General features: G+C 36.9%; 1 protein-coding gene across 7 annotated transcripts in view; it reads left to right on the top strand.

The window, feature by feature from the left end:
• The window catches only part of BRAF (B-Raf proto-oncogene, serine/threonine kinase), a 157,105-nt gene that overhangs the window by 106,127 nt on the left and 25,440 nt on the right, over window positions 1-25,538 (top strand). For 4 of the 7 annotated variants that reach the window (XM_068973430.1, XM_068973425.1, XM_068973426.1 and 1 more), the window contains 5 exons: window positions 942-978; window positions 4,631-4,767; window positions 5,628-5,745; window positions 8,531-8,615; window positions 9,639-9,815. In XM_068973430.1, the coding sequence (XP_068829531.1) occupies window positions 942-978; window positions 4,631-4,767; window positions 5,628-5,745; window positions 8,531-8,615; window positions 9,639-9,815 (554 nt within the window). Of the gene's footprint in view, window positions 1-941; window positions 979-2,334; window positions 2,455-4,630; window positions 4,768-5,627; window positions 5,746-8,530; window positions 8,616-9,638; window positions 9,816-25,538 lie in introns of all 7 variants that reach the window. The other 3 variants (XM_068973424.1, XM_068973427.1, XM_068973428.1) reach the window with 3 other exon arrangements.

Here is a 25,538-nt window from a genome sequence, read left to right as displayed (position 1 = left end):
TGTATAAAATGTTAAAGGTTTTCTATAGTACATTGAACATAGCAGAATGCATCTGTTAAGAATCTTCTCTTGTTTTAGCTTATAAGCCTTTGGGCATATTTAGAGACATTTAGGGTAGCTGGGTAGTTCAGTCATCAGTTATAAACTAAGTTCTGTCAAAGTCCAAATTGTGTCCAAATTGTACTGCTTTGCCAGTGGACTCCTCCCTCGCTGCCCTGCCTCACATTGTTGTAAAAAGCTGTATTTTAATAATAAAGACAACTAAAAAAATGTTTCCCTTCTAGTGTGTCCTTAAACATTTATATTTTTTATGATTGTATCAGTGTACACTTAATTTTGTATCCTTTTTTAATTATAAACATGTTTCATGATTCAGACTTCATAACTGTTTTAGTAGCTGCATAATAGGTTCTAAATTGACACAATATAATTTACTTAACCAATATGTCAATATGCTGAAAATGTCAGTATGCCTAAAATAGGGAAATAATTGCTTCTGGTGTTTTTTTAGTATAATGGATAATGTTGCACTGAACATCTTTGTGCATATCATTTTTTCTTATGAATTATTTCCTTAGGAAAAATTTCCAGAAGTGGAATTATAGGATCAAAGGGTATGAACATTTTATGACTCTTAATATGTGCCAGTAGAATGTTTTTGAGCATTAATGCAGCCATTGGTTTTGAATGGCCTGAAATGGATTTCAGCATTGGATCAGGACTAGGAATCCCTTTAGTCTAGGGTTAGGTTGGCAGGTGTTTCAAAATTTTTATTTTATCATGTTAACTAGTTAATTCCATATTCTTTCTGTTCTGTGAAGTAATTTATAAGATAGGTATTATTTTGAATTCACCTTTCTGTTAATGCTTAGTGGAAAATAAAATGTTGTTGCTTTTTTATCATATGCTTTGATTAAGTATACATTACTATTTATTTGTAGGACTTGATTAGAGACCAAGGGTTTCGTAGTGATGGAGGTAAGTAGTGATTTCAATTTTAAAAAAACAAAAACCGGGAAGAATGCAATTGCTTTGCTGCTTGTCTCCCTTATATTTGCTTCTTTCGTGAAACACAGACACAGAGAAAAATATGTAGAGAAAAATAAAAAATTGTTTGCTTTTATTTAGTAATTATCATTTATCGCTAATAAAATTTTAACTGATTTTAAATTTTAACTCCAGAAACAGAGAAAAAGAGAGGACATAAAAGGGGAGTCTTAAATGTGACATCTACAATTTTTTAAATGTTTTTATCAAATTATTTTACCCATTTTATTCCTAACTATCTCCACTAATACTTAAAGACTGAGCTTACAATCAGTTAAAACTTGACTTCCTTAAATCATTCTTGGGGAGAATCCCTGGGATTACCTGCTACAGCTTGTCAGTTTGATAGACACTGTCAACTACTTCCCTTCAGCCTTCTAGAAGGCCCTGGAAGATAAATTTTATACCATGGACCCCTAATAGAAAAGCCCAGTTCCCCTCTTACTAGTCCAGTAAATAAAATAAGCAAATGAGAGATCAAATTGAGATTTCTTAAAGATTTTATCAGCTGTTTACTCTGGCACCCAGTGAATATTGGGGTCATAGAAAAACATTACTTTAGAAAATACTTTTTAAAATAAGAGTTTACCCCCATAAGATTTTTGTAAGAGATGTTTGAAACAGTCTTGACGTTTTCTTCCAGGTGGTCCTTTATGCTTCCCTCTTCAACTGTTATCTGTTTAATAAGGAAGCCCTGCAATGTCCACATACTTTGTTTAGAGTCAGTCTCTTCACTGTGACCCTGCTTTATATTCAAAATATCTAAGCCCAGATGCAAAGATACTTTATGTCAAATGTTGCATGAACCATCTTTTGTTTCTATATACTTGTGGACCTACCAAAATAATAAGCCTGTGTTACGTAGTCTGGACTTAGTATTTACTATATGTAGTACATAGTTTAAAAAGTTTTTTTTTTTCCTGTTTGTTATTCCATGAACCCACCAATTAATGTTGCTGCCAGTTTGACTTTCGTATGTCTTAATAGCTGTGGCTTTTGACAATTTTGCCCAGTACATCCGGCATTTAAATGTGGTCATCATGTTAGCATCACAGTTAACTTAGTCATAAAAATTGCCTGCTTAGTACCAAAAATCAAACAGCATTTATCCTTTATATGAATCACTTTTAAAAGAATGATTGGAATTTTATTAAAATAAGCAGTTTTTTAAACATCCAGAATTATTTTGTGAAGCAGGCTTCAACTCATTTATTCCCCGTGACTTCTTTCATTTCTTCTGTGTCTGTCTTCCTGTGTTTGCCTGCCCCTCTCTTTCTCTTCTAACAGCCCCTTTGAACCAGCTGATGCGCTGTCTTCGGAAATACCAATCCCGGACTCCCAGTCCCCTCCTCCATTCTGTCCCCAGTGAAATAGTGTTTGATTTTGAGCCTGGCCCAGTGTTCAGAGGTAGTTGGGCTCTTCTTTCTTGTTTTCACCCAAAGCAAATTAAATATAAACACCAGATACTGTTTGTGTCTCGCCCTCACAGTGTGCTTGTAAGTGTGAGAGTTTTTAGTACTCAGTCTCTGCTTGGCCTGGCTGGAGTGCTCTGGATGTGCTTCTCACACATACTCACTTCCACAAGCTTTCTGTATGCTGTCTGTCATAAATGTTTAAAAGCGAGAGCTGAAATTTCCATCTTGTTTTTTGTTAATACTACTTTTTGGTCTTGATAATATCTTAAACTCAGGGGGTGGCAGTAAATAATGTGGGGAGGGTTTTCTTCAAGCTGAATTTCTTTTACTTTAATCCATTTAAGCAATAACCTTGTTGGTTGCTAATATCAATTTTTTTGGTTTTTAAAAAATGGAAATCCCTATTATGAGTTCTTATTAGACTTTCGGCTTTGACTTTTTGTAATATTTGTTCTTTTTTTTTTTTTAAAGCATAAGCCATGTATATTTTATATCAAAACTAGGGAACTTAAAGAAGATCTATAATATATTTGAGGTATTTTAGCATACTTTAGAAAATTAAGATTGATACTTTGAGTTATGCTCTCATATGAGGGGAAAGTTTAGCAGTATAATTTCACCCATCCATTTTATCTCACCATTCTTTAATTAGTGGTTAAACTAATTCTTAAAAATTTAAGTCAAAATTTAGACAAGTGTCTTGCTGTAAATATTTTTAAAAAATTATATTTACTGGTTTTTGCTAGTGTCTGTTACTTATTCTAAATGAATGATGGTTTTCAGATTTTTGCTCTTTCTGCCCAACTTTCTTAGAGAATCCATGGAATGGGCTGGAAGTTATAGAGAACCGAGTAGTGTAATTAAAGTAAGTGATGCGGTACAGCACTGAGTAGGTCAGGATTGTGAAGCCTGAGTAAACAGTTAGGGCTTTATGATGTTGAAATATTATCAGTGGAAGGCAGAATATGGATTGTAGTTAATAGATATTCCAGTTAATAACTCTAGTTAATAGATATTCCAGGTGTCATTTTCTTTTAGAAAATTGCATGTGAGATCATGGAAATTCCACATGATGACATATGTGGTATAGTAATGATGAAATTTCTACACAATTTTAACATTTTAAATGTTGCCATTAGTATTTTGATCCTTGTCCTTTCAGAGAGAGTAACTTTTTAACTTGAGAATAGTTACCTAATTTTTTTTTAATGGAAGTCTTTTTGTTCTGTTTGTCCAATTATTAACTGACATCTCAGTCCTGCTTAGCTATGCTCAGGCCCCACCAGGAGTCATTACCCTTGACCCCTCTGAACCAGGTGCTTTCTGTACATGAATTGGGATTTTTGCTCAGTCAGCACTTGGAAGAAAATGTATCCATCAGAAAGGTATGCAACCCTTCCAGCTGAGTCCATTTTCAGAGTGTAGCCCTTGGACTCATTTTGCTGATAAAATATTTCCATTTGTAGTAACTTGGCTGAGATGCCATTGCACTTACCTTGTTCTCATTTTATATAGGCAGAGATTTTTCAGAAAGTCTTGAGAAACCTACTTGGCTTTGTTGGCATTAACTTTGTTGTGCAGGTAAACTTTATTTAGCAAAATAAGGCTCCAGAAGCCAATGACAGTGACCAGTATCTCTCTTAAATAGTATATAGTATGTAGTGTAGGATTTTTTTAAATTTTAGTGGCTAATATGAAAGAGTTAAATAATGTCAATATTAAGGACATTATTAGAAAATGTTTCCATTTGGAGCATTTGTATCTTTTTTTATTATTATTGATTAGCTGTTAATGTCACATAATTAAAGTTTATTTTTTATGTTTGCTTTTAAATTGATTTTGCTTTTTAGTTTTTTTGATCAAAGAAAAAATTTTCTCCTAGACACTGCAGGAGTAAGCAAAGTATATATCTATAATCATATATTTTAAAGGTTATTAAAATGACCAAAATGCTAAAACTGTAAAACTAAAAGAAACTGTAGTTTTTAAATTTATAGTTAATCACCAAATGAGGCCCTGTTTTTGCCTGTCCCTTCCTAATGGTCAATATTAAAACATGCACTGCATTTTTTAAAAATAAGCCTACATCTCCCTGCACCCTCTGCCCCCAGTAAGCTAACATACTTGATCCTCCTTTAATAGATAAATTTTTCCTTTCACTAACTTAGGATCAACCACAGGTTTATCTGCCACACCCCCTGCCTCATTACCTGGCTCACTCTCTAATGTGAAAGCATTGCAGAAATCTCCAGGACCTCAGCGAGAAAGGAAGTCCTCTTCATCCTCAGAAGACAGGAATCGAATGGTGAGAGTTTTCCTCTGAAGTGCTTTCTTCTTAGAAATCATTAAGAGCTGATAGTTTTTTACTTAAAGCATATTCCCACAATGTTGATTTTTGCTCTCAACTCTAATATAATTCAGTAAAAGGCAGTTTGGGAAGAGTTAGAATAGTGTTCTGTTTCTGAACTATGGAAAGAGAGTAAGCTGGGATTTTAGGAAGCATTAGGCATATATGTTTTAAAGAGTTGGTCTGAAATTCAAATATCTACCAAAGGACATTTTTTCCTATTGAAAAATTAAATTTATGCTGTAACCTATTTATTAAAAACTAATCACATTAGCAGTAGTGCACTAGTATGTATACCAGAGTTTTGTATGAGTTGATAACATTTTTGAGAGAGAGATTGGATCAGATAAGATGTATGAAGTAATTTAATTTAGTACTGACTGGGAGAAAATAATTAGATTATCAACAGTTGCCTAGTACCTTAACTCAAATTTTTGGCCTTTGGAGCCAAAGCTAGTCACAAATGTTTAGTGCTTATCTTGCCCCTAGTAGTCTTCCAAATGATTTTTTTTTTAAGTTGCTTTATTTTATTAATTTTAATACTGAAATTTAATATAACATTTCTGCTCATAACCAGTAAATAATTTTTATTTTTACTGAATTATTTCCATCCTAATATTGACTTAGTTCTTAAACTTAAGTTGTGTATTGTAAGAATCATCTTCCTATTATTCCTCGAGTATAGTTTTGTTTTGTTTCTCCCCAAAGTTCTTATTCTCTTATGTCCCTTTCAGAAATAGAGGAGTGTACTTAGTGTCAAACATAAAGTTTTCCTTTTTTGTTTGCTTTGGCTTGACTTTTGCCTTATTTTTATCAAGAAAACGCTTGGTAGACGGGATTCAAGTGATGATTGGGAGATTCCTGATGGACAGATCACAGTGGGACAAAGAATTGGATCAGGGTCATTTGGGACAGTCTACAAGGGAAAGTGGCATGGTACGTATGTCATACAGTGATCTTGTCACAACTTTTGTTAAAAATACCAAAGGGAGTATTCACTGTTTGTATCATTAAACTGTTCTGATCAGATGCAAGAGTTCCCCAGAGGTTTTTAACAAAAATTATGGGAAATAAAAATTGGATTCGCAGCAACGAGAAGTCCTCTCATTATACTTCAGTAATAATTTTTAAAGATGATGATCCTCCGGATTAGCTAGTCACCAAGATATTTTTTTTATAAGTCTTTCTGCTGGTAATTTTATTTGTATTATAAACCACAAGTAAACATTTAAAAAGAGAACTTAACCAAAGGAAGAAATGACCAGTAAACATATAAAAAATGTTCAGTCTCACTACTTGTGAAAGAATTAAAAATTCAAAAAATAGAAATCATCATTGCCTCTTAAGTGACTTTTCTTTCTTTTAAAAAATAATCAAATGGACAATAATTATTTTAATTGATTGTTTAGAGTTGTGATTGTAATGCTGCTGGTGGGAAAGTAAATTGCTATGAATATTCTGGAGGGCAGTTTGGCAATATGTATATGGAGCCAATAATTTTATTTGTAGAACAGGAACAAACAGATGTGTAAGTATATTCATTGGAGATTTAATATTAATGAAAAATGCCCATTAAAAGAAGATTGGATTATACTGATAACATCCATATATAATTATGTAGACAATAAAATGGTATGGTAGATCTATATTTTTTGATATGGAAAAGTTTCTGTGGTATATTTTAAAAGCAGCAGGTATAATATCCCATACTATGATGCTACATATATATATATCATAATTTTCTAAATGACCATCAATATTTTAGTATATATCTTTTTTAGGTTGTCTTTTTCGTGTGTGTGTGTGTTAGTCAGTTGTGTCTGACTCTTGGCAATCCCATAGACTGTAGCCCACCAGGCTCCTTTGTCCATGGGATTCTCCAGGCAAGAATACTGGAGTGGGTTGCCATTTCCTTTTCCAGAGGATCTTCCCAACTCAGGGGTCAAACCTACATATTTATAAATGCTCATACTGCATACTTTTAAGAGCCTAGTAAGGAATACAGCAGGTCTTCCCATGTGGCACTAGTGATAAAGAATCCACCCTGCCAATGCAAAAGATACAAGAGATGTGGGTTCGATCTCTGGGTCAGGAGGATCCCCTGGAGGAGGGCATGGCAACCTACTCTGGTATTCTTTCTTGGAGAATCTCAAGGACAGAAGAGCCTGGCAGACTATAGTCTGTAGGGTCGCAAAGAGTCAGACATGGCTAAAGTGACTGAGTATACACACCAGGGTATACAAGAGTAGGTTAACAGTGATCATTTTTGAATGACATGATTATGGGAGATTTTTATTTTATTCCTTAGGCTTTTAAAATGTTTAATTTTTTAAGTTTGTTAGTTATTTTGCTATAAGCATTTGATAATCAGGAAAAATCAATGTTAGTTTAATTATATTGAAATATACATGCAAATAAGTGCACTTTAATGTACAGGTAGCTAAAATTTTGCAAAGTTTACACATCTGGTCAATAAACAGAGCATTCCCAGAACTCTAGAAGTCCTTTTCATGTCCCCCATCCCCAAGAGTAGCCACTATCCATACCTGAACAGACGTAGTAATACAGTATGTACTCCTTTGTGTCTGGCTCTTTTTACACAATATTGTTTATAAGATTCATCTATATTATTGTATGTAGTTGTAGGTTATTCATTCTGTATATAGTGTTCATCGTGTGACTATAGGCATGACTGTTTACTGTGTGACCAGCATTTGAATAGTTTCCAGTTTGGGGCTTTTATAAATGCTGCTGCTATGAATATTCTTAGCACCTGTCATTTAGTGAACATAGGTGTCCATGGTGGTTGGTATATACCTAGGAAAGACTTGTGGGGCCAGTAGTCCATTCTAAAGGAGATCAGTTCTGAGTGTTCATCGGAGGGACTGATGCTAAAGCTGAAATTCCAATACTTTGGCCACCTGATGCGAAGAGTTAACTCATTGGAAAAGACCCTGATGCTGGGAGGTATTGGGGGCAGGAGGAGAAGGGGACGACAGAGGATGAGATGGCTGGATGGCATCACCAACTCGATGGACATGAATTTGAGTAAACTCCAGGAGTTAGTGATGGACAGGGAGGCCTGGGGTACTGCGATTCTTGGGGTCGCAAAGAGTCGGACACGACTGAGTGACTGAACTGAACTGAAGTGGATATTAACACAACAGTGTTTCAGGTGGTTGTACCAATTTATACACCTTTTGGCAATGTGTAAGAATTCTACCTGTTTCATATATGTGTTGTTGTTTTTTTAAATAATTTTTCTAAGTAAAAGCAATAAGTGATCCATGGATTTGAAGGAAGTGTTAAATACTCTGATAAAAGAAGTTTGCAGTTTTCTCTTTCCACAAAGTTCCATTCAGCCTGTCATCTGCAGTTTTAACATTCAGTTAGTGAATGCATCTAATTTAGTTTTGCTAAATAGCTAGGAAAATATCATGGGTATTTAATTGGTTAAACTAAATTTCCAAGGGGAAATGAGATTGGCTGGTTGTTTTTGAGGGAGGGGGGACAGGGATTGGTATTTTAAAATACTAGTGTCATTTTTAGTTTTTATCTTTAGAAAATTAATGCCATTTAGGTAGTTAAGGTATAATTTATTTGCAGTTTTGTAATGGTATAGTTTTAATGCTGTGGTAACTTGTGAAAAATACCCTAGAGTTTTTTATATTTTTAAATTTTAAAGATTGGAATGACATTTGGAGTGGCAATTACCTTTTAGGTGATGTGGCAGTGAAAATGTTGAATGTGACAGCACCCACACCTCAGCAGTTACAGGCCTTCAAAAATGAAGTAGGAGTACTCAGGTAAGCTTGAATGAATCATGTTTTCCAGAGAAGTTACAGCTGCTGTTAGTTTCACAGATTTACTCAAAATGGACAAAACAAAGTCTTTCTGAGTATATTTTGTCTTTGACTGTTTTCTTTTAAGTGGTATGCAATATTATATGGTACAGCTGATAAAAATATTAATCCTAGAGTGAATTAATGGAATCACAGTGTTCTGATCATGAAAAGTGGTACTGCTTCGTATGGGAATACTGCTCTCAAAATTCTAAGGTTATCAGAACACACTTAGAGATTATATCAAACCTGGAACTTGAGGAAAATGAGCAAACTAGAGTATGTCCAGGCAAGGAGAACTTAGATGTGGAGGATTCTGGAACTATAACTTGGGGAGAAAATTGTCAACAGAACTGAGACTATAGGTCCATAGGAGGCTATTATGTTCAAAAGGATATAAACTTGCTCTGTTTTATTCTAGAGAGTAGAACAGAGAAGCCAGTGATGAAAGTTGCAGGAAAATGTTTTTCTTAGCCTAAAATTTTACTAATACTACAACTACTTTAAAGGGAAGAAAGAAAAGAAGAGGGGACTTCCCTGGTGTCCAGTGGCTATGATTCCACATTTCCACTGCAGGGGCACAGGTTCCATCCGTGGTGAAGGAACTTCAGATTCCCCAGTTGTGGAACATGAATTCCACATGCCGCATGATGCGGCCAAAAAAAAGAAAAAAAAGAGTAGTGGGAACAGGCTACAGTCTCAGTGATGAATGTCCCATAATTAAAGGTATTTAAATAATATCTAGTTGCCTATCTATGAGGTACACTAAAAAAGACATTTATGAAAAAGTTAGGAAGTTAGACTAGATAATTCCTAAAGTCTCATCTAAATTTATCCTTCTGCTGCCTTGCTAAAAAAATACCTTTTTCTGACAGCATCTTATTGACAAATAGACTGCTTTGGCCCTGGTTTTGTGCTTTGTTTGTTTTTTAACATTTGCTGAAGTGTAACAGCATTTACTATTTCCTGTTATATTTCTTTTTACAGGAAAACACGACATGTGAATATCCTCCTCTTCATGGGTTATTCAACAAAGCCACAACTGGCTATTGTTACCCAGTGGTGTGAGGGCTCCAGTTTATATCATCATCTCCACATCATTGAGACCAAATTCGAGATGATCAAACTTATAGATATTGCACGGCAGACTGCACAGGGCATGGAGTAAGTTCCATTCAGTTAAATCTCATGTAAATTACTTTTGAAGACTACTGAGAATGTTTTAAAGGTTTCAGCTATTATTCTTTTGACTTAAATTCCCAGTTACTCTCCAGCATCATATAGACACTTATAACTAATGGCTAGCTATATGATATTAAGAAATAGAATAGTCTGTCTCTAGTACAGTCTTCAAAGCATATACCAAATATTTGATAATATATATGTGGCTGTGAATTTGTGTTTACTATACTATAATTTCGCTAAGCAGTGAGGGATCAAAAGATAAAAATAGTCCCCCCTGCCCCTGCAAAAATAAATCCACTGAAAAGTCATTAATAGTTATTGAAGTATATAAAATGATTGTTAATTATCCTTTCAAGTTATTTTCTCCATGTGCCCCTATTTTCTATTGCAAAATAATCATCTGTGAAAAATATAGTAAAAATAAAGTGAAAGTCTGCGTTTTGATTCTTTTTGAAGATTTCGAGTTGACTAGTTCATTGAATTTTACTTTGTAATTTAAAAGATTAAAAAAATTACTTTATAAAATTTATCATAGGCCAAAGTAAGAAATTGACTACCAAGGATAGATATTGCATAAAGTGCAAATAAACAGTAAATAAATCAAAAGGTAAAATTAAATATATTTTGAAAGCACTTAGATGAAAAAATTTAAGTTGAGTTAAATGCAATTTTGAAGGTTCCATATGTAGTTTAAAAATATGCGTGTATATTAAGTCAGTTTGACATTTTATAATATACAGATGATTTTCACATACGTAGTCATTATGTCATTTAATTTTTATAATGTCATAAAGTAGATATGTTTACAGACAAAGAAACTGAGGCTTCTAAATGACTTGTCTAGACTTCACATTTAATAAGCAGCAGCAAAGATGTTTAACTCAAAATTTTTGGCTCCCAACCATTATTCTTTCCCCATAACCATTATACCATTTTTGCATTATAAAATTAGAATAAAACAGTAAAAGAGTATACATGTATTAATACCTAAAACTCTGACTCAGGGTCATTTATAGCAAATAAGCATAGAACCAGGACTCAAAACCTGATCTACCTCTTAAATCTTCCCACTGTCCTACCTTCTCTGTCAGAAAACTAGGCAGTATATTTGTAATTTAGATTGTTTATAAGTCTATATTCAGCTAAAGTCCTTATTGCAGCAACTTATTTCTTTATTCAGTAACATTCCCACTTTTCCAGTAGACTAAAACAGCCCCACCTCTGACTCTGAATCTATTCAAATCTGAAAAGTTATATTAAAATCTTGCAAAGAGTAAACTGTGGCCACAATGGTAAATATTGAAAGAGAAACAATCTTGTTCTGCTTCTACCCACCAGTCTCTTTGCTGCTTCTTCAGCAGGCCAAGTATGCTCTTTGCTCAGGGCCTTTGTACTTGTTATTTTCTTTTTAGGATAAGTACTCCCGCCACCAAGTATTCACAGAGCTTCTCCCTTATGTCTCTGTTCCAATGTTGCCTTTTCAAGGAAGCCTTCAAATGATCACCTTATATAACTAAAACATTCCTACACCACTCTGTCACCCTATGCCCCACGCCTGTTTTTGTTAACACCCAACTCCATATAACATGTTTGTTTATTGTCTGTCATCCCCACTAGAATACAAGCTATACGAGACCAGGGGTTTAATGTTGTGCTCCTTGTTTCATCTCTAATGCCTGAAACAAGGCCTGACCTGTGATAGATACATATGACAAAAATTTTAAAATGAAACCATGATTACACACAACAGCATATTATTGATAGGTTTACCTTCCAGAAGAGAGAGCAGCCACATCCTTGTCATATCAAAAGTGGGAAGTGTCAAGAAAAGGAAAAATAGTCAAAGACGTAATCAAAGATTTAACACAGAGGAAAAGGCTTTTGCTATACACAGAGGAAGCAGAGAATAGTATTAAATATTGTTTTAGAAACAGTGGCTGGGCAGTAAAGTGCATGTTGATTAAGGTAAGAAGTGGCAGTCGAGAAAAACCCTGTCAAATTGGAATTGTTCTGTGGCCTGGGAAATAGTTAAGAGGTGGTATTTTCCCATTACTTTACAGTTTGGGATCTGTAAGTATAAACCTTTACAGTCTATTTGTTTACTCTAAAATACTTTGTTTGCGTTTGAAGTAACTCTTAACTATATGATGAGTATATCTGGCTGTGAATGTAAATCATCCCATTAGTTTATCATTTATCTTAATAGGTGAAAAATATTAATTATAAAATATAAGCCTTCTAACAGATTATATTTTTTTATTGCTAGCTTAAATTTAACCAAAGAATATACAATTCCTTTTTTTTCCTTTTGGTTCTTATAAGACAATATATGCAACTGGTTAAATGTTCCAACACATCTTTAGTTACTGAAGGCTTTGGCAGATTGAAAGTCCTCTTATTAAAGTGGCTATGTGGCTTTCAGGTTAAGGTGACCCATTTTTGTTTCCTTGAGATGCCACCAAAACTATAATAATGAAAATTGTCTTTAAGTATGAACATATAATGATGAAGAGGAAAAAAAGAATAGCAGTAATATTTTAGAAGCTAGAAAGCAGATGAAGAAGTGATGATAGACGTAGTGCACCCAGAAAAAAACTAAATTATTAACTGGGTGTGGAAAAATGGAAGCCAACCTGATTTGTACCATGGAATCCTCAAGTCTCAAGAACTGGGAGTGTGAATTATCTCTGGAGGAGGAAAAGTACACAAATGAAAAGGCCTATCTGAAATGTTTCTCTGGATCCCTTCTCATGCTCTGTGCCACTGGGTGGACACCCCATTCCTACCCTGGCTGGACACTGGAAACATATTCTGTAGAGAGGAGAGAAAGTTTCTGGACTCAAGACACAGAGAAAATGGGGTGCAGGGGTGGGGGCGGGGTTGGGTGACTGCCTACTAAGTGATGGATGGAGAGTTCCCTAGTACTCTCTTTTCATTTGTTTCCCAGAAGGCTGGCAGCCAAACCTTCCCCTTCAGGCAGGAGATTGGAAGACTCTTGGCTGGAGGAATCTACCAGCCAAGAGTAGAGACACAAAGATAGTGATATTAGGAATTCCATCTAGATGGGAGTACATGGGAGTTCAGAACAAGAATTCCATTTGTATTCTCCAAGCTTTCAGACTGTCTTTTAGTCTCACTTAGTCTGGGTAGAGACAAATTATCTCTCAGTTACCAGACATCAGAGGGACAGTCTCTTAGGCCAGTGACAGAGAACAAATGGGGGAAAGGAGACTAGGAATAAACAAACACAGTTCAAGGAGAAGGGCTAACCTCTTCCCCCAAGCCCCCGCAAAAAAACCTCTTATCAGTTTCCTCAGAGATAAAAGATTTTCTGTGAAATAAGGACAGATGCTTTATAAGGAACATTCATATAACAATGTAAAAATGTTAAAATGCTGATATTTATAGTCAACTGGAAATTACGTTCCTTCCAATTATTTAAACTTTCAGATGTCAGGTCCCTTTTCCATTGTCCTTCACCATCATTTCATCAAGTACAGAACAAGTTAGATGTAGCTGACCAGTAGATCTGTAGGCTGTTTAAATAGTTGCTTAGTAATGGCCTTTACACAGCACTCATTTCAAACTAGTCTGCCCCTGAATGATTTCCGGAGACTGTTCAAAATGATCTTTTCTGACTACTTTCCAAAACTGATTCTAAAGTACCAGGATATAAGCAGAATAAGAGCACACTGTCTCACTATTAAAGTACTGGGGTTGCAGTCATTCTAGGAAAAACATGTAGGAATTAGGAAGATTGAATTATTGGGATTTTTCAATGTGTCTCCTTTATTGGATTACAATTTATAAGCCAACAGTAGATGAGTGACATTTTTCCTGTGTGACTGTCTTCTCTCTTCAGCAAAAGACCATTTCTGATTCCTAGGTTTACTTTAAGAGAGCAGAGCTGTTCTAGTGGCAGATAATTAAATTTATTCTTAGGAATCAGGATTCATATAGTATATGTTTATCATCTTCTCACCTGACAGTCATTGATTCTGCCAAAGGGCCAAGGTATTTAAAGAATAACATTACAAAGAAATTCCAGGAATTGTCAGTCTGTTGTGCTATTTCTTTCCAGGGCTTTTCATTTCAGTCTAATATTTATTGTATAATTTTAAATGTAGTATTATTAGAAAATTTACTAAATGTTTACTCAGGGAGGCATACAGAAAAAGTTGCAATCTGTTGTTCTCACAGGAGTGATACATTCTGATTGTAAGGTGATTAAAAATAATTTGAGGATGCTAATGCTAAGTTACTTCAGTCGTGTCCGACTCTGTGTGACCCCATAGACGGCAGCCCACCAGGCTCGCCTGTCCCCAGGATTCTCCAGGCAAGAACACTGGAGCTGGTTGCCATTTCCTTTTCCAATGCATGAAAGTGAAAAGTGAAAGGGAAGTCGCTCAGTTGTATCCGACTCCTAGCGACCCCATGGACTGCAGCCCACCAGGCTCCCCCATCCATGGGATTTTCCAGGCAAGACTACTGGAGTGGGGTGCCATTGCCTTCTCCAGTTTGAGGATAAACTCTTACAATTTACTTAAAAAACAATAATGAAGGGTATGCTTCTTTTTACTCATAGGTAAGCCTAGTTAAAAGAAAGAAGGATGAATTGAAGCTGAGAAGATGGTAAACATGTATTAATTACTGAAAATAATTCTGGTTGATCAAAGAATATTTAATTATAATAAACATTTTCTGGCAGATAAAAACAGTAATTGAGAGGAGGATGCTGATAATCACAAAAAATGCAGATTAAAAGAAGTCTATTTTTTACCTACTAGAATTGCTAAAATGCCCAAATTCTGGCAAGATTAAGTATTGATAAAGATTAAGGGGATCGCTTACTAGAACACTCCTGATGCAGCCAACCACCCTGGGGATAACTTGGAAGGATCTATTAAAACAAAGTGTTTGGTCTGCCCCCAAGAAACAATCAGCTTTTGTTCCAAGAGAGGTATATTGAAGGAGATATACTACAGGAAAATATCTACTAGTGAAAATTTGGAAACACAAATGTTCATCAATAGAAGACTGCATAAATAAAGTATTGGCACATATGTGCAGGAAAAGAATATATAACACAAATGAACAATATATGTTTCAACATCAGCTTTAAAGTATGTCAAGTGAGAAAAGCAAGGTGCAGCATGAGACCACTTAAAATTTTAAAAACAAAACATTACATGTATTTTTAAATCTTACATATATGTATGTAGAAATATTAAACAAAAGCTTAGAAGGTGCACAGCAAGCTCAATCAGCAGTAGTTGTCTCCTGGATGGCAAAAAGAGTCTTAAGATGGGGATAGCTTATCAAGGACAGAGAGACTTTAGTTTCACCTACGAAAAATTCTTGTGGTTTCTGTCTTTTTATTTAAAAGATTCTACAGTTGTGTTTTATTTTCACAACTTTCTTACAAGTGTAATTTTTTTTTAAAAGACAGGAGGCAAATGTGTAAAAATTTAAAAGCGTTAAGTGTAGTGAGGAAAAGTGGTTTCTACAATTAGCCTTTGTTGCAGTTTTTCTTAATTTCAAAATATAAAGTTTTATAAGGAAATACATAATCACTATAGAAAGTTTAGAAAGCATAAGCGTAAATAAGCACCAGTATGGCTTCCCTAGTGGCTCAGGTTAAAGCGTCTGCCTGGAGTGCAGGAGACCCGAATTCGATCCCTGGGTTGGGAAGATCCCCTGGAGAAGGAAATGGCAACGCACTCTAGTACTCTTGCCTGGAGAATCCCATGGAGGGAGGAGCCTGGTAGGCCTCAGTCCATGGGGTCACAAAGAGTCAGACACGACTGAGCAACTTCACTTACTCTAATGAGAGAGAATTACTATTAATGTTCGGATGTATAGTATTGTGTATCTTTTCAGAATTCTGTATTTTCATACTGTATACAGTCATTTGTTGTTTTAAATACAGAATCACACTGCTTTTACTTTTTTTTACTTGCTCTTATTTGAAACGTCTTTACCGATCAATAAATATTATGTTCTAACTCCATCTCTGCTACTACTAGTAACTCACTCTTTTTTTTATACCAAGTATGTTTTGTGGAATTTTTTATATACAGTGATACATTTAGCAGTTAAATATTTGTTCCAAGCGCTGTTCTGTGTACTTTATATATACTATCTCATTTAATCCTTAGCAACCCTGTTGTTCAGTTGCAAAGTCGTGCCTAACTCTTTGCAACCCCATAGACTGCAGCATGCCAGGCTTCCCTGCCCTTCACTATCTCCCTGAGTTTGCTCAAACTCATGTCTGTTGAGTCAGTGATGCCATCCAACCATCTCATCCTCTGCTACCCCCTTCTCCTTCTGCCCTCAGTCTTTCCCAGCATCAGGGTCTTTTCCACCCTGCAGGTAGATACTGTTATTATCCTGTATTTATTTACTGGTGGAGAAACTACAGTTTAAAAGGCCAGGTGACTTGCCGCAAGCACTTTGGCTCCAGAATGTATTTCCTTGACCTCTTCAGTCTAGTTAGTCCTTTCACCATATAAATGGGCCCTGAATGCCATGCAGCCATCACACTTCCACTCCCTGGGTTTTTACTCTTCCTCTCTCGTAGACCCTGTCATATTTCTTCTATCTTCAGTCCTCCAATATCTCTTCTCTAAGAACTGCCAGCTGATAACCTCACTTGCCATTTTATTACGTATTAGAAACACCCACCACAATATCTTCCTACCTACTTACATTCATACTCAATTTTCCTGTCTCATCGTTAAGAGTGAAAGCCAGTCCTTCCCTTTTGTGCATGCATACCATCCCCTTTCTCCTACAGACTGACATCTGTTGAGGAGCGCTCTCTTGTTCAGCATCAGATTTTCCTTTTCTACTGGATTTTCTTGTGTTTTAAAACATCTTTCTTATGTACATTTGGAAGAATATTGATAATTGTTAAACCTAGGTGCAAGTCACAGGATATTATGCTATTTTCATTTTTCTATGCATAAAAGTTTTTGTAATAAAGAAGTTGTAGGAGTCCTTTTCTTGACCCCACTTCCCTCTCAAGCTATCACTTCATTCTTCTTTCTTCCACAGTAAAACTTCTCAACTGAGTGTCCTCACTCACTCTCTAAATTCTTCCCTCCCCGTTTTTCTTGGATCCTACTCCAGTCAGGCTTTTGCCCCTGACACTTCACTAAATATCTCTTAATAAGATAGTTACCATGTTGCTAGATCCAGTGGTTAAATACTCCGTCCTCAACCATCAGAAGTATATAGTGCAGTTGATGACACTCTTCTTCATGAAACCTCTTCTTAATCCCTTAAACTCTACCACCTGGGAGCCTTTTAGAAAAGCTGAATTTTAAACACCACCTCATATCTACTGAATTGAAGGCTGCATTTTAACAAGATTCCCTAACTGATTCTAATCACTAATCATTCTAAAGTTTGAGAAGCGTTACTTTATATTCTCCTGATTTCCCTTCTCCTTACTATCTGTTCCTTCTCAGCTAGTTCTTCAACTCCTTAACCTCTCTAAATATTGAAATAGTCCTTTGGTAATTTCATCAAGTTTCATGACTTAAAATACCATTTAATTTCCATTTCAATGGCAGTCTCCAGCTAATTCATTTACTGTGAACTCCAGACTGTCATATCTAACTGTGCTTAACATCTCTTGATTGTCCAGTGGACATCTTAGATGTAATATATCTGATTCCGAGGTCCTGATCTTTTTCCTCAAGCCTGCCCTTCTGCAGTCTTTCCATCGCAGTGACTGGAAGCTCTCTTCTTAGACTGCTTGTATCTGACATCTTGTTCCTAGTCTTTAATGTCTGTCTTTTTCTTATACCATACTACCAATCTATTAATCAGCTCCAGTTATCTTTATCTTTAAAGTATATCTAGGATCTTACTCTAATGGCACAAAGAGAAGAATTAAAGAGTCTCTTGATGAGGGTGAAAGAAGAGAGTGAAAAAGCTTAAAACTCAACATAAAAAGAAAACAGTAACTAAGATCATGGCATCTGGTCCCATCACTCCATGGCAAGTAGATGGGGAAACAATGGAAACAGTGACAGACTTTATTTCCCTGGGCTCCAAAATCACTGTGGACTGTGACTGCAGCCATGAAATTTAAAAGACGTTCCTTGGAAGGAAAGCTATGACAGACCTAGACAGTATATTAAAAAGCAAAGACATCACTTTGCTGACAGACATCCGTACAATCAAAGCTATGGTTTTTCCAATAGTCATGTATGGATGTGAGAACTGGACCATAAAGAAGGCTGAGCACTGAAGAATTGATGCCTTTGAGTTGTGGTGCTGGAGAAGACTCTTGAAAGTCCCTTGAACTGCAAGGAAACTAAACCAGTCAATCCTAAAGGAAATCAACCCTAAATATTCATTGAAAGGACTGATGCTGAAGCTCCAATACTTGGTCACCTGATGCAAAGAGCTGACTCATTGGTAAAGACCTTGATGCTGGGAAATACTGAAGGCAGGAGGAGAGGGGTTGACAGGATGAGGTGGTTAGATAGCATCACCAACTCAATGGACATGAATCTGAGCAAACTCCAGGAGATAGTAAAGGGCAAAGAAGCCTGGCATGCTGCAGTCCATCCATGAGGTCGTAAAGAGTTAGACACGACTTAGTGACTGAACCGCAGCAAGAATCTCATAGCTTCTCATCACCTATTCTGCTGTTACCCTGATTCAGGCCACAGTTACCTCTTGCCTGGGTGAGTGCCTTACTTCCACCCTTACCCACCTTCATTGTATTCTCAACTTAGTAGCCAGAGTAGTCCTTTGAAGACTTCAGTGAGATTGTGTTGCTCTTCTGCTCCTCCAGTGTCTCCACATTTCATACAGAAAGGAAGCCAGCGTACTTAACAATAGTTCTTAGAATGTCACCATCACCTCCCTCCCTCCCCCACTGCCTATTTTTACTACCTCTCTCAACTCATTTATTACTCTTCTGCCTCTTGCTTTCTCATCCAGTCCAGGTTGCCTTTGCTATTCGTAGAACACAGGAAGCACACAGCTGCCATGGGGTTTTGCCCTTGCTCATCCCTCTGCCTGCTGTGTTCTTATCCCATATCTGTATGACTCTCTCCCTCTCCTCCTTTGAATCTTTACTCAAGCTGTCCTTTGAAAGGGACTTCCCTGACTCAGACAGTAAATGAGGGAGACAATGCGGGAGACCTGGGTTCGATCCCTGGATCGGGAAGATCCTCTGGAGAAGGAAATGGCAACCCACTCCAGTACTCTTGCCTGGAAAATTCCATGGACGGAGGAGCCTGGTAGGCTACAGTCCATGGGGTCACAAAGAGTCGGACACGACTGAGCAACTTCACTGTCAATGTCCTTTGAAAAGAGACCTTCCCTGGCCTGAAATTACAACCCCCTGAAACTCAGCGTTTTCTGTCTCCCACCTACTTTTTTGTATCTTTTTTATATCTTCTGTACTACAATGCAAGCCCCTTTAGGGTAGGGATTTTCTGCTTAATTTCCAAGACTTAGAACAGTTGTTGCTTAGCACAGAGTGTGCTTTAAATAAATATGTGTTAAATAAATTAAAGAAAGAACCTAAGAAGGTAAACATTATCTCCGTTTTACACGTTGAAATCCAGAGCTTCAGGAATTACGTCATGTACTCAAGGTTATATGGCTAGTAAGTGATACAGTTGGATCTCAGAGCCAGATCTGCACATTCACAACCCATGTCCTTTCCTCTATGCCTTTCTGGTCGCGGCACTTAGATCCTCTGGGCTTTGGTTTTCCCATCAGTGTAAGTGGCCTTATTGCCCTTTTGCTTGCCTCACAAAGAAACGCAAAGGTTATAAAATCAAACTATGTAAAAATATCCTGAGAACTTGAAAATGCTTCATATGTACAGGAGGGTGATAGTAATTCTTTGGTTTTTTAATAGAAGTTTTGCAATTTTTGCTTTTAGTTTTAGTTCTTCCACCCACTTCAAATTAGTATGAAGTAAGGATTGAAGATTGTTTGTTTCCTTATGTGGATATCCAGTTGTTCCAGCAACAGTGGTTGAAGTACCTATCATTTCCCACATTTAACTGTCTTTCTCTTATAAATAAACAAATACCATACTTGTGAATGTATGTATTTGAGCTTATGAATGCTGCTCTAAGAGTAGCATGTTTTTGCTCTTCGTCAATGTTATGGTAGTCCGTGTTTACAGTACACTCTCACGTGGTCTCTTCAGGCCAGTGGTGCACTTAAATTATGATGCAAGCATTTTCCAAGGAGAGATTATACCCTCTCTAATATAAGTCCTAGCCAGGAAATGGGGCATGCAGATACCATATTCATGGACTAGAAAACTCAGTATTTATTAAGATGTCTATTTTTTCCAAATTGATCTATAGAATCTATAGGTTCAGTACAGCCCCTGTCTCAGCAGGATTTTGGTATAAATTCACAAGTTGATCCTAAAACATATATGGAAATACAGTAGCAAGAATAGTCAGTTTTAGTCAGTCAGACAGTTTTGAAAAAGAACAAAGTTGAAGGATATTTGATGTGAGATTCAAAACTTTCTATAACCCACCACAGTAATCAAGACAGTATAATTATTAATGATAGATGTGTGACTCAACAAAACAGGAAAGAAAGTCTAGAAATATATCTATTATATCTGTGATCAGTAGTTTTGTTTTTTTTTTAAAACACCAAGATGCCAGGGCAATTCATGGAGAAAGGATAGTCCTTTCAAACAATGTTACTGGAGATTGATTATCAGCCCCCTCGGAGGAGGTTTGTCTTACAGCTTCACCATCAGCAGTCGTCTTCTCTTCTAGAATTCCTCTCTGAGAATTCTGGCAGGATTCAGAATCCCCCTACCTTTTGGAACCCACCTCCTTATCCTCTCCCAGAGTCCTTTTCCTCTTAAAGCCTCCTTCCTTAGAATCTAGCTTTCACCAAAACTTCCTTCCTGTCAGTCTCCTCCTCCCCAAATTCTCAGAGGCCCACTCCCAAATCCCCCTCATCAGAGCTCTCACCTTACACCCGCTCTTTGCCTGAATCTCCCTCCACTCGGAGCCCCCTATTCCCCTACCCCTGCCTACTCTCCTCAGAATCTTCCTCTCCTCAGAGTCCACGACCCCTGCATCCCCCTCTTTCAGAAGCTCCCTCTCCCCAACCCACTTTTCCCATAACGGGCCCCCTAGAGCCCATTTTCACAAAATCTTCATCCTGGGACTTCTCTGGTGACTAAGCCTCCTCGCCCCCCATGCAGGGGAGCCTGTGTTCCATCCCTGGTCAGGGAATCAGGTCCTGCATGCCGCTGCCAGAGAAGACGCATGCCACAGCTCATGCACAAGGGGAAGCAAAGACCCCATGGGACTGAGACCCAGCACAGCCAGATAAATAACCATTTTAAAACAGAATGTTACCGGAACAACTGTATATCCAAATAGGATAAATAACTAGCCCTTTTCTGGCACAAGACGTGAATATTCATTCAAAATGGATCAAAGGCCTAAGACTAAAAGCTGAACATCTAAAACCTCTAGAAGAAACAAAGGAGAAAATCATTGTAGCCTAAAGATAGGTAAAGATATCTCATGACACAAAAATTAAGAACCATAAAAGAAAAAATTAATAAATTAGACTTCATCAGAATTTAAAACTTTTGCTTTTCAAAAGACACTGTTAAGAAAATGACAAGCCACAGACTTGAAGATAATGTTTGCAGGACACATTATCCGTTAAAAGAATCATATCCAAAGCATATGAAGAACTCTTACAATTTGGTTATAATACAAACTACCCAATGAAAAAATGGGCAAAGATTGGAGTACTTTATTAAAGAAGATGAAAGAATGGCAAATAAGCACATGCAAAGATCCTCAACATGTTAGACATTAAAGATAGACAGGATACCACTACACACCCGCTAGAATGCTTATAATCAGAGCCAACAATACCAGTATTTGCAAGGATGCAGAGTGACCATGTTGCTGGCAATGATCTTAAATGGTGCAACCACTTTGGCAGGTTCTTTTCAAATTAAAATTAACCATATGAGCAATTCTAATCTCACTGACTTCCCAAAAGAAATGAAAACAAGTCAGCAACAAAGACTCGTATATGAATGTTTACATGAATGTTTATAGATAGTATCTTATTCATAGTTGTCAAAAAACACAACAACCCAAATGTCTGACGACTAACTGGTTAAGTTATGGTATGTCTATCCACTGTAATACTGTATGCAGCCAGGGTGTGAGTCTCCAAATCATGCTGAGTAAGAGAAGCCAAATGATTTTGTTTATGTGAAATTCTAGGAAAGATAAAGCTAATTGCTAGTAATAGAAATCATTATCAATGGTTGCCTGACCCTAGGGAGGTACCATTAATTGTAGAAATGTATGAAGAAACTTTAGGGGTGATGAATATTCTCCACCTTGATTATGGTTGGTCTTTAGACAAGTATACTTATGTGTCTGCCAAAAACTCTTTAAACTGCCCATAGTAAATGGGTACATTTTGTGTTGTATATTGGTTACACCTCTCCGCAAATTAGATTTTTTAAAGTGAGAGAAACTGAAAAATCTAAGTAAAAATTGAATTTAGGCCACTGTAGAGCACAACTGAAAAATGGGTGATCTCCACTTACTAGGGACTTTCATCATTTTAATGTGGTAAATGATTACTAACTACGTAAGACTGGCAGAATGGCATTCCCTGAAGTCTTGCTCACCTTCCACACTGATTATGAGGGATGAGGAGGACATCAAAGTAAAATGGAGACTGGGATTTGAAATTCTATTTGGATAAAATAACACCTTGTCACCACCATCGCACTTTCCAGTCCAATCAGCTGCTAACAATTCTCTGTTGGTGTCAGAGAGATTCATCTTGCTGTGTAAAGACTGATGAACTTATTTCAAATTGTGTACCATTAGATGAAAGAGGACGGAAATGCTAATGTGTGTGTAGGTCAGTTGCTTGATTTTAGAAATAGCTGAAAATATAAGAAAACAGCAGCAAATGAGTGAGAGACACTTGAGGCTTCTATAAATAGACTAGACTGATAATTTGGGCAGATGGTGTAGGCACAGTATTTGAATCTCAGCAAAGTATTTGACTAAAATCTCTCATGATGTTCTTGAGGATAAAATAGAGATGTGTAACACACATGAAGAATTTAACTAGGTTCATAATTGTATAATTCTCATACCTGAAGCTCTTACGCCAGGAGAGTTTTGTCCTCACTCTCCTCTTGAATATGACTAGCATATATTTACACACTACTTAGATGAAGGCATCATTAGCATGCTAATAGACTGATTTTTTGGCACCCCACTCCAGTACTCTTGCCTGGAAAATCCCATGGAGGGAGGAGCCTGGTGGGCTGCAGTCCATGGGGTCACTAAGAGTCAGACACGATTGAGCGACTTCACTTTCACTTTTCACTTTCATGCATTGGAGAAGGAAATGGCAACCCACTCCAGTGTTCTTGCCTGGAGAATCCCAGGGACAGGAGAGCCTGGTGGGCTGCCGTCTATGGGATCACACAGAGTTGGACACGACTGAAGCGACTTAGCAGCAGCAGCAAACTGATTTTTTTAGTGAAAACTAGAACTTTAATAAGCTACAGTTACAGGCCATGTCTCAGGACTTCCCTGGTGACTCAGATAGTAAAGAATCTGCCTGCGATGCCAGAGACTTGGATTCAGTCACTGGGTTGGCTAGATCCCCTGGAGGAGGGCATAGCAACCCACTCCAGTATTCTTGTGGAGAATCCCCATGGACAGAGGAGCTTGGCAGATAACTGTCCATAAGATCACAGAGTCAGACACAACTGAGCAACTAAGCACACATAGGCCATGTGTGCAAAATATGAAATCTTGAAATTCAAGTCCAAAAAAGAGAAGTACACAAATTTTGGATAAAGGAAATGGTTTTGTAGGAGCCATGCAAGAACAACAGCTCTCTAGGACTATAGTTGAATATAATTTTAATAGGAGTCAGTAAGAGTGACTGTAGCTGCCATAATAACAGTGGCTGATTTAATAAACATTTTTTCCCACCATAAGGAAGATGAAAGGAATTTGGGTTTTGTTTTGCTTTTTCTGTTTTTTGAGATTCCAAAAGTCTGTGACATCCTGCAGTATTTGTCTTTCTCTGACCTGTTTCACTTAGCATAATGAGCTCAAGATCCATCCATGTTGTCATAAACGGCTGGATATCCTCATTTTTTATGGCTGAATACTATTGCTGTGTGTATGTGTGTGTGTGTTAACATTTTCTTTATCCATTGATGGACACTTAAGTTGTTTCCATGTCTTGGTTGCTGTGAATAATACTGCAGTGAACATGAGGGTACAGGTGTCTTGAGATCCTGGGTTAAATTTTTTTGACATATATACCCCAAAGTGGGATTGTTAGATCATAATGGTAATTCTGTGTCTAATTTTTGGTGGAACCTCCATTCTGTTTTCCATAGCAGCTGTACCAATTTATAGTCCCACCAATAGTACATAAGGATTCCTTTTATCTACTCCTCGCCAACACTTGGCATTTCTTACCTTTTCAATAATAGCCATTCTAACGGATATGACATGATATTTTGTCATGGTTTTGGTTGCATTTCTCTGGTAATTAGTGATGTTTAACACCTTTTCATGTATGTGCCTGTTGGCACATCTGTATGTCTTCTTTGGGAAATGTCTATTTTTAAAACTTGATAGATTTTTTGGTTACTGAGATGTGAGTTCTTTTTATTTTTTGATATCCCTTATAGATACATGATTTGCAGATACTTTCTCCCCTTTGGTAGGTTGCTTTTTCATCTTGGTGATGGTTTCCCATGTTGTGCAGAAGCTTTTTAGTTTGATGTCAGCATATCATAGTATGGTCTTAAAAGAATGCTGAAAAATTGAATCTTGCATAAGACCTTGAAAGAAACAGCATAGAGAACAAGTTTTACTAGCTGATGTGCCAGCTTCTTAAGGTTAAATTGATTCTGTAGGTGGATACTTTTCTTCAGGGAAGGAGACTCCTAACAGAAACCTATCAAGAGCATGATATTCATTTAGTTTATAACATGTTTTTTCATTCCTACTACTTTTATGGACTTCCTTGGTAGCTCAGATGGTAAAGAATCTGCCTGCAATGGGGGAGACCTGAGTTTGATCCCTGGGCTGGGAAGATCCCCTGGAGGAGGGCATGGCAACCCACTCCAGTATTCTTGCCTGGAGAATTCCATGGACAGAGAAGCCTACAGTCCATGGGGTCACAAAGAGTCAGACATGACTGAGTGACTAAGCACTACTTTTATAAATGTATAGCATCTTTGAAAGGTTAGAAGGAGTTCCAGTGTAACTGTCCTACATAATGGATAGACTTTTGTATCATCTATAGCAAAGTCAGTTTATTCTTGTTCCCTTCCTTACCCTCAACCAGTTATGTGAGGTGTGGCATCTTACATTGTAACTGGTTGATGCTTAAGGAAATCATGGTTTAGGGTCAGCCTTTATCTGGAATATTAGGTAGGGATTGAGCTTTGATACTCATCCCTTTTTTCCAGCTGAGAAGTTTGAGTCTCTCCTCTTTCCAACCTTCCATTATATATACCAGGATTTCTGCTCTTTTGCTGCTTTTGTTACAGAAGTGTTGCAGAAAGAGGGTTTATTAAATGAGATACAAGTTAGTAGAGCAATTTCTAAACGATAAAGGATTCCACAAGGATAAAGTAGTATTTCAGTTGCA

Source organism: Capricornis sumatraensis, chromosome 5, assembly GCF_032405125.1.
Source record: "Capricornis sumatraensis isolate serow.1 chromosome 5, serow.2, whole genome shotgun sequence".
NCBI classification, from domain to species: Eukaryota; Metazoa; Chordata; class Mammalia; order Artiodactyla; family Bovidae; genus Capricornis; species Capricornis sumatraensis.
This window is presented reverse-complemented; position numbering and strand designations above follow the sequence as displayed.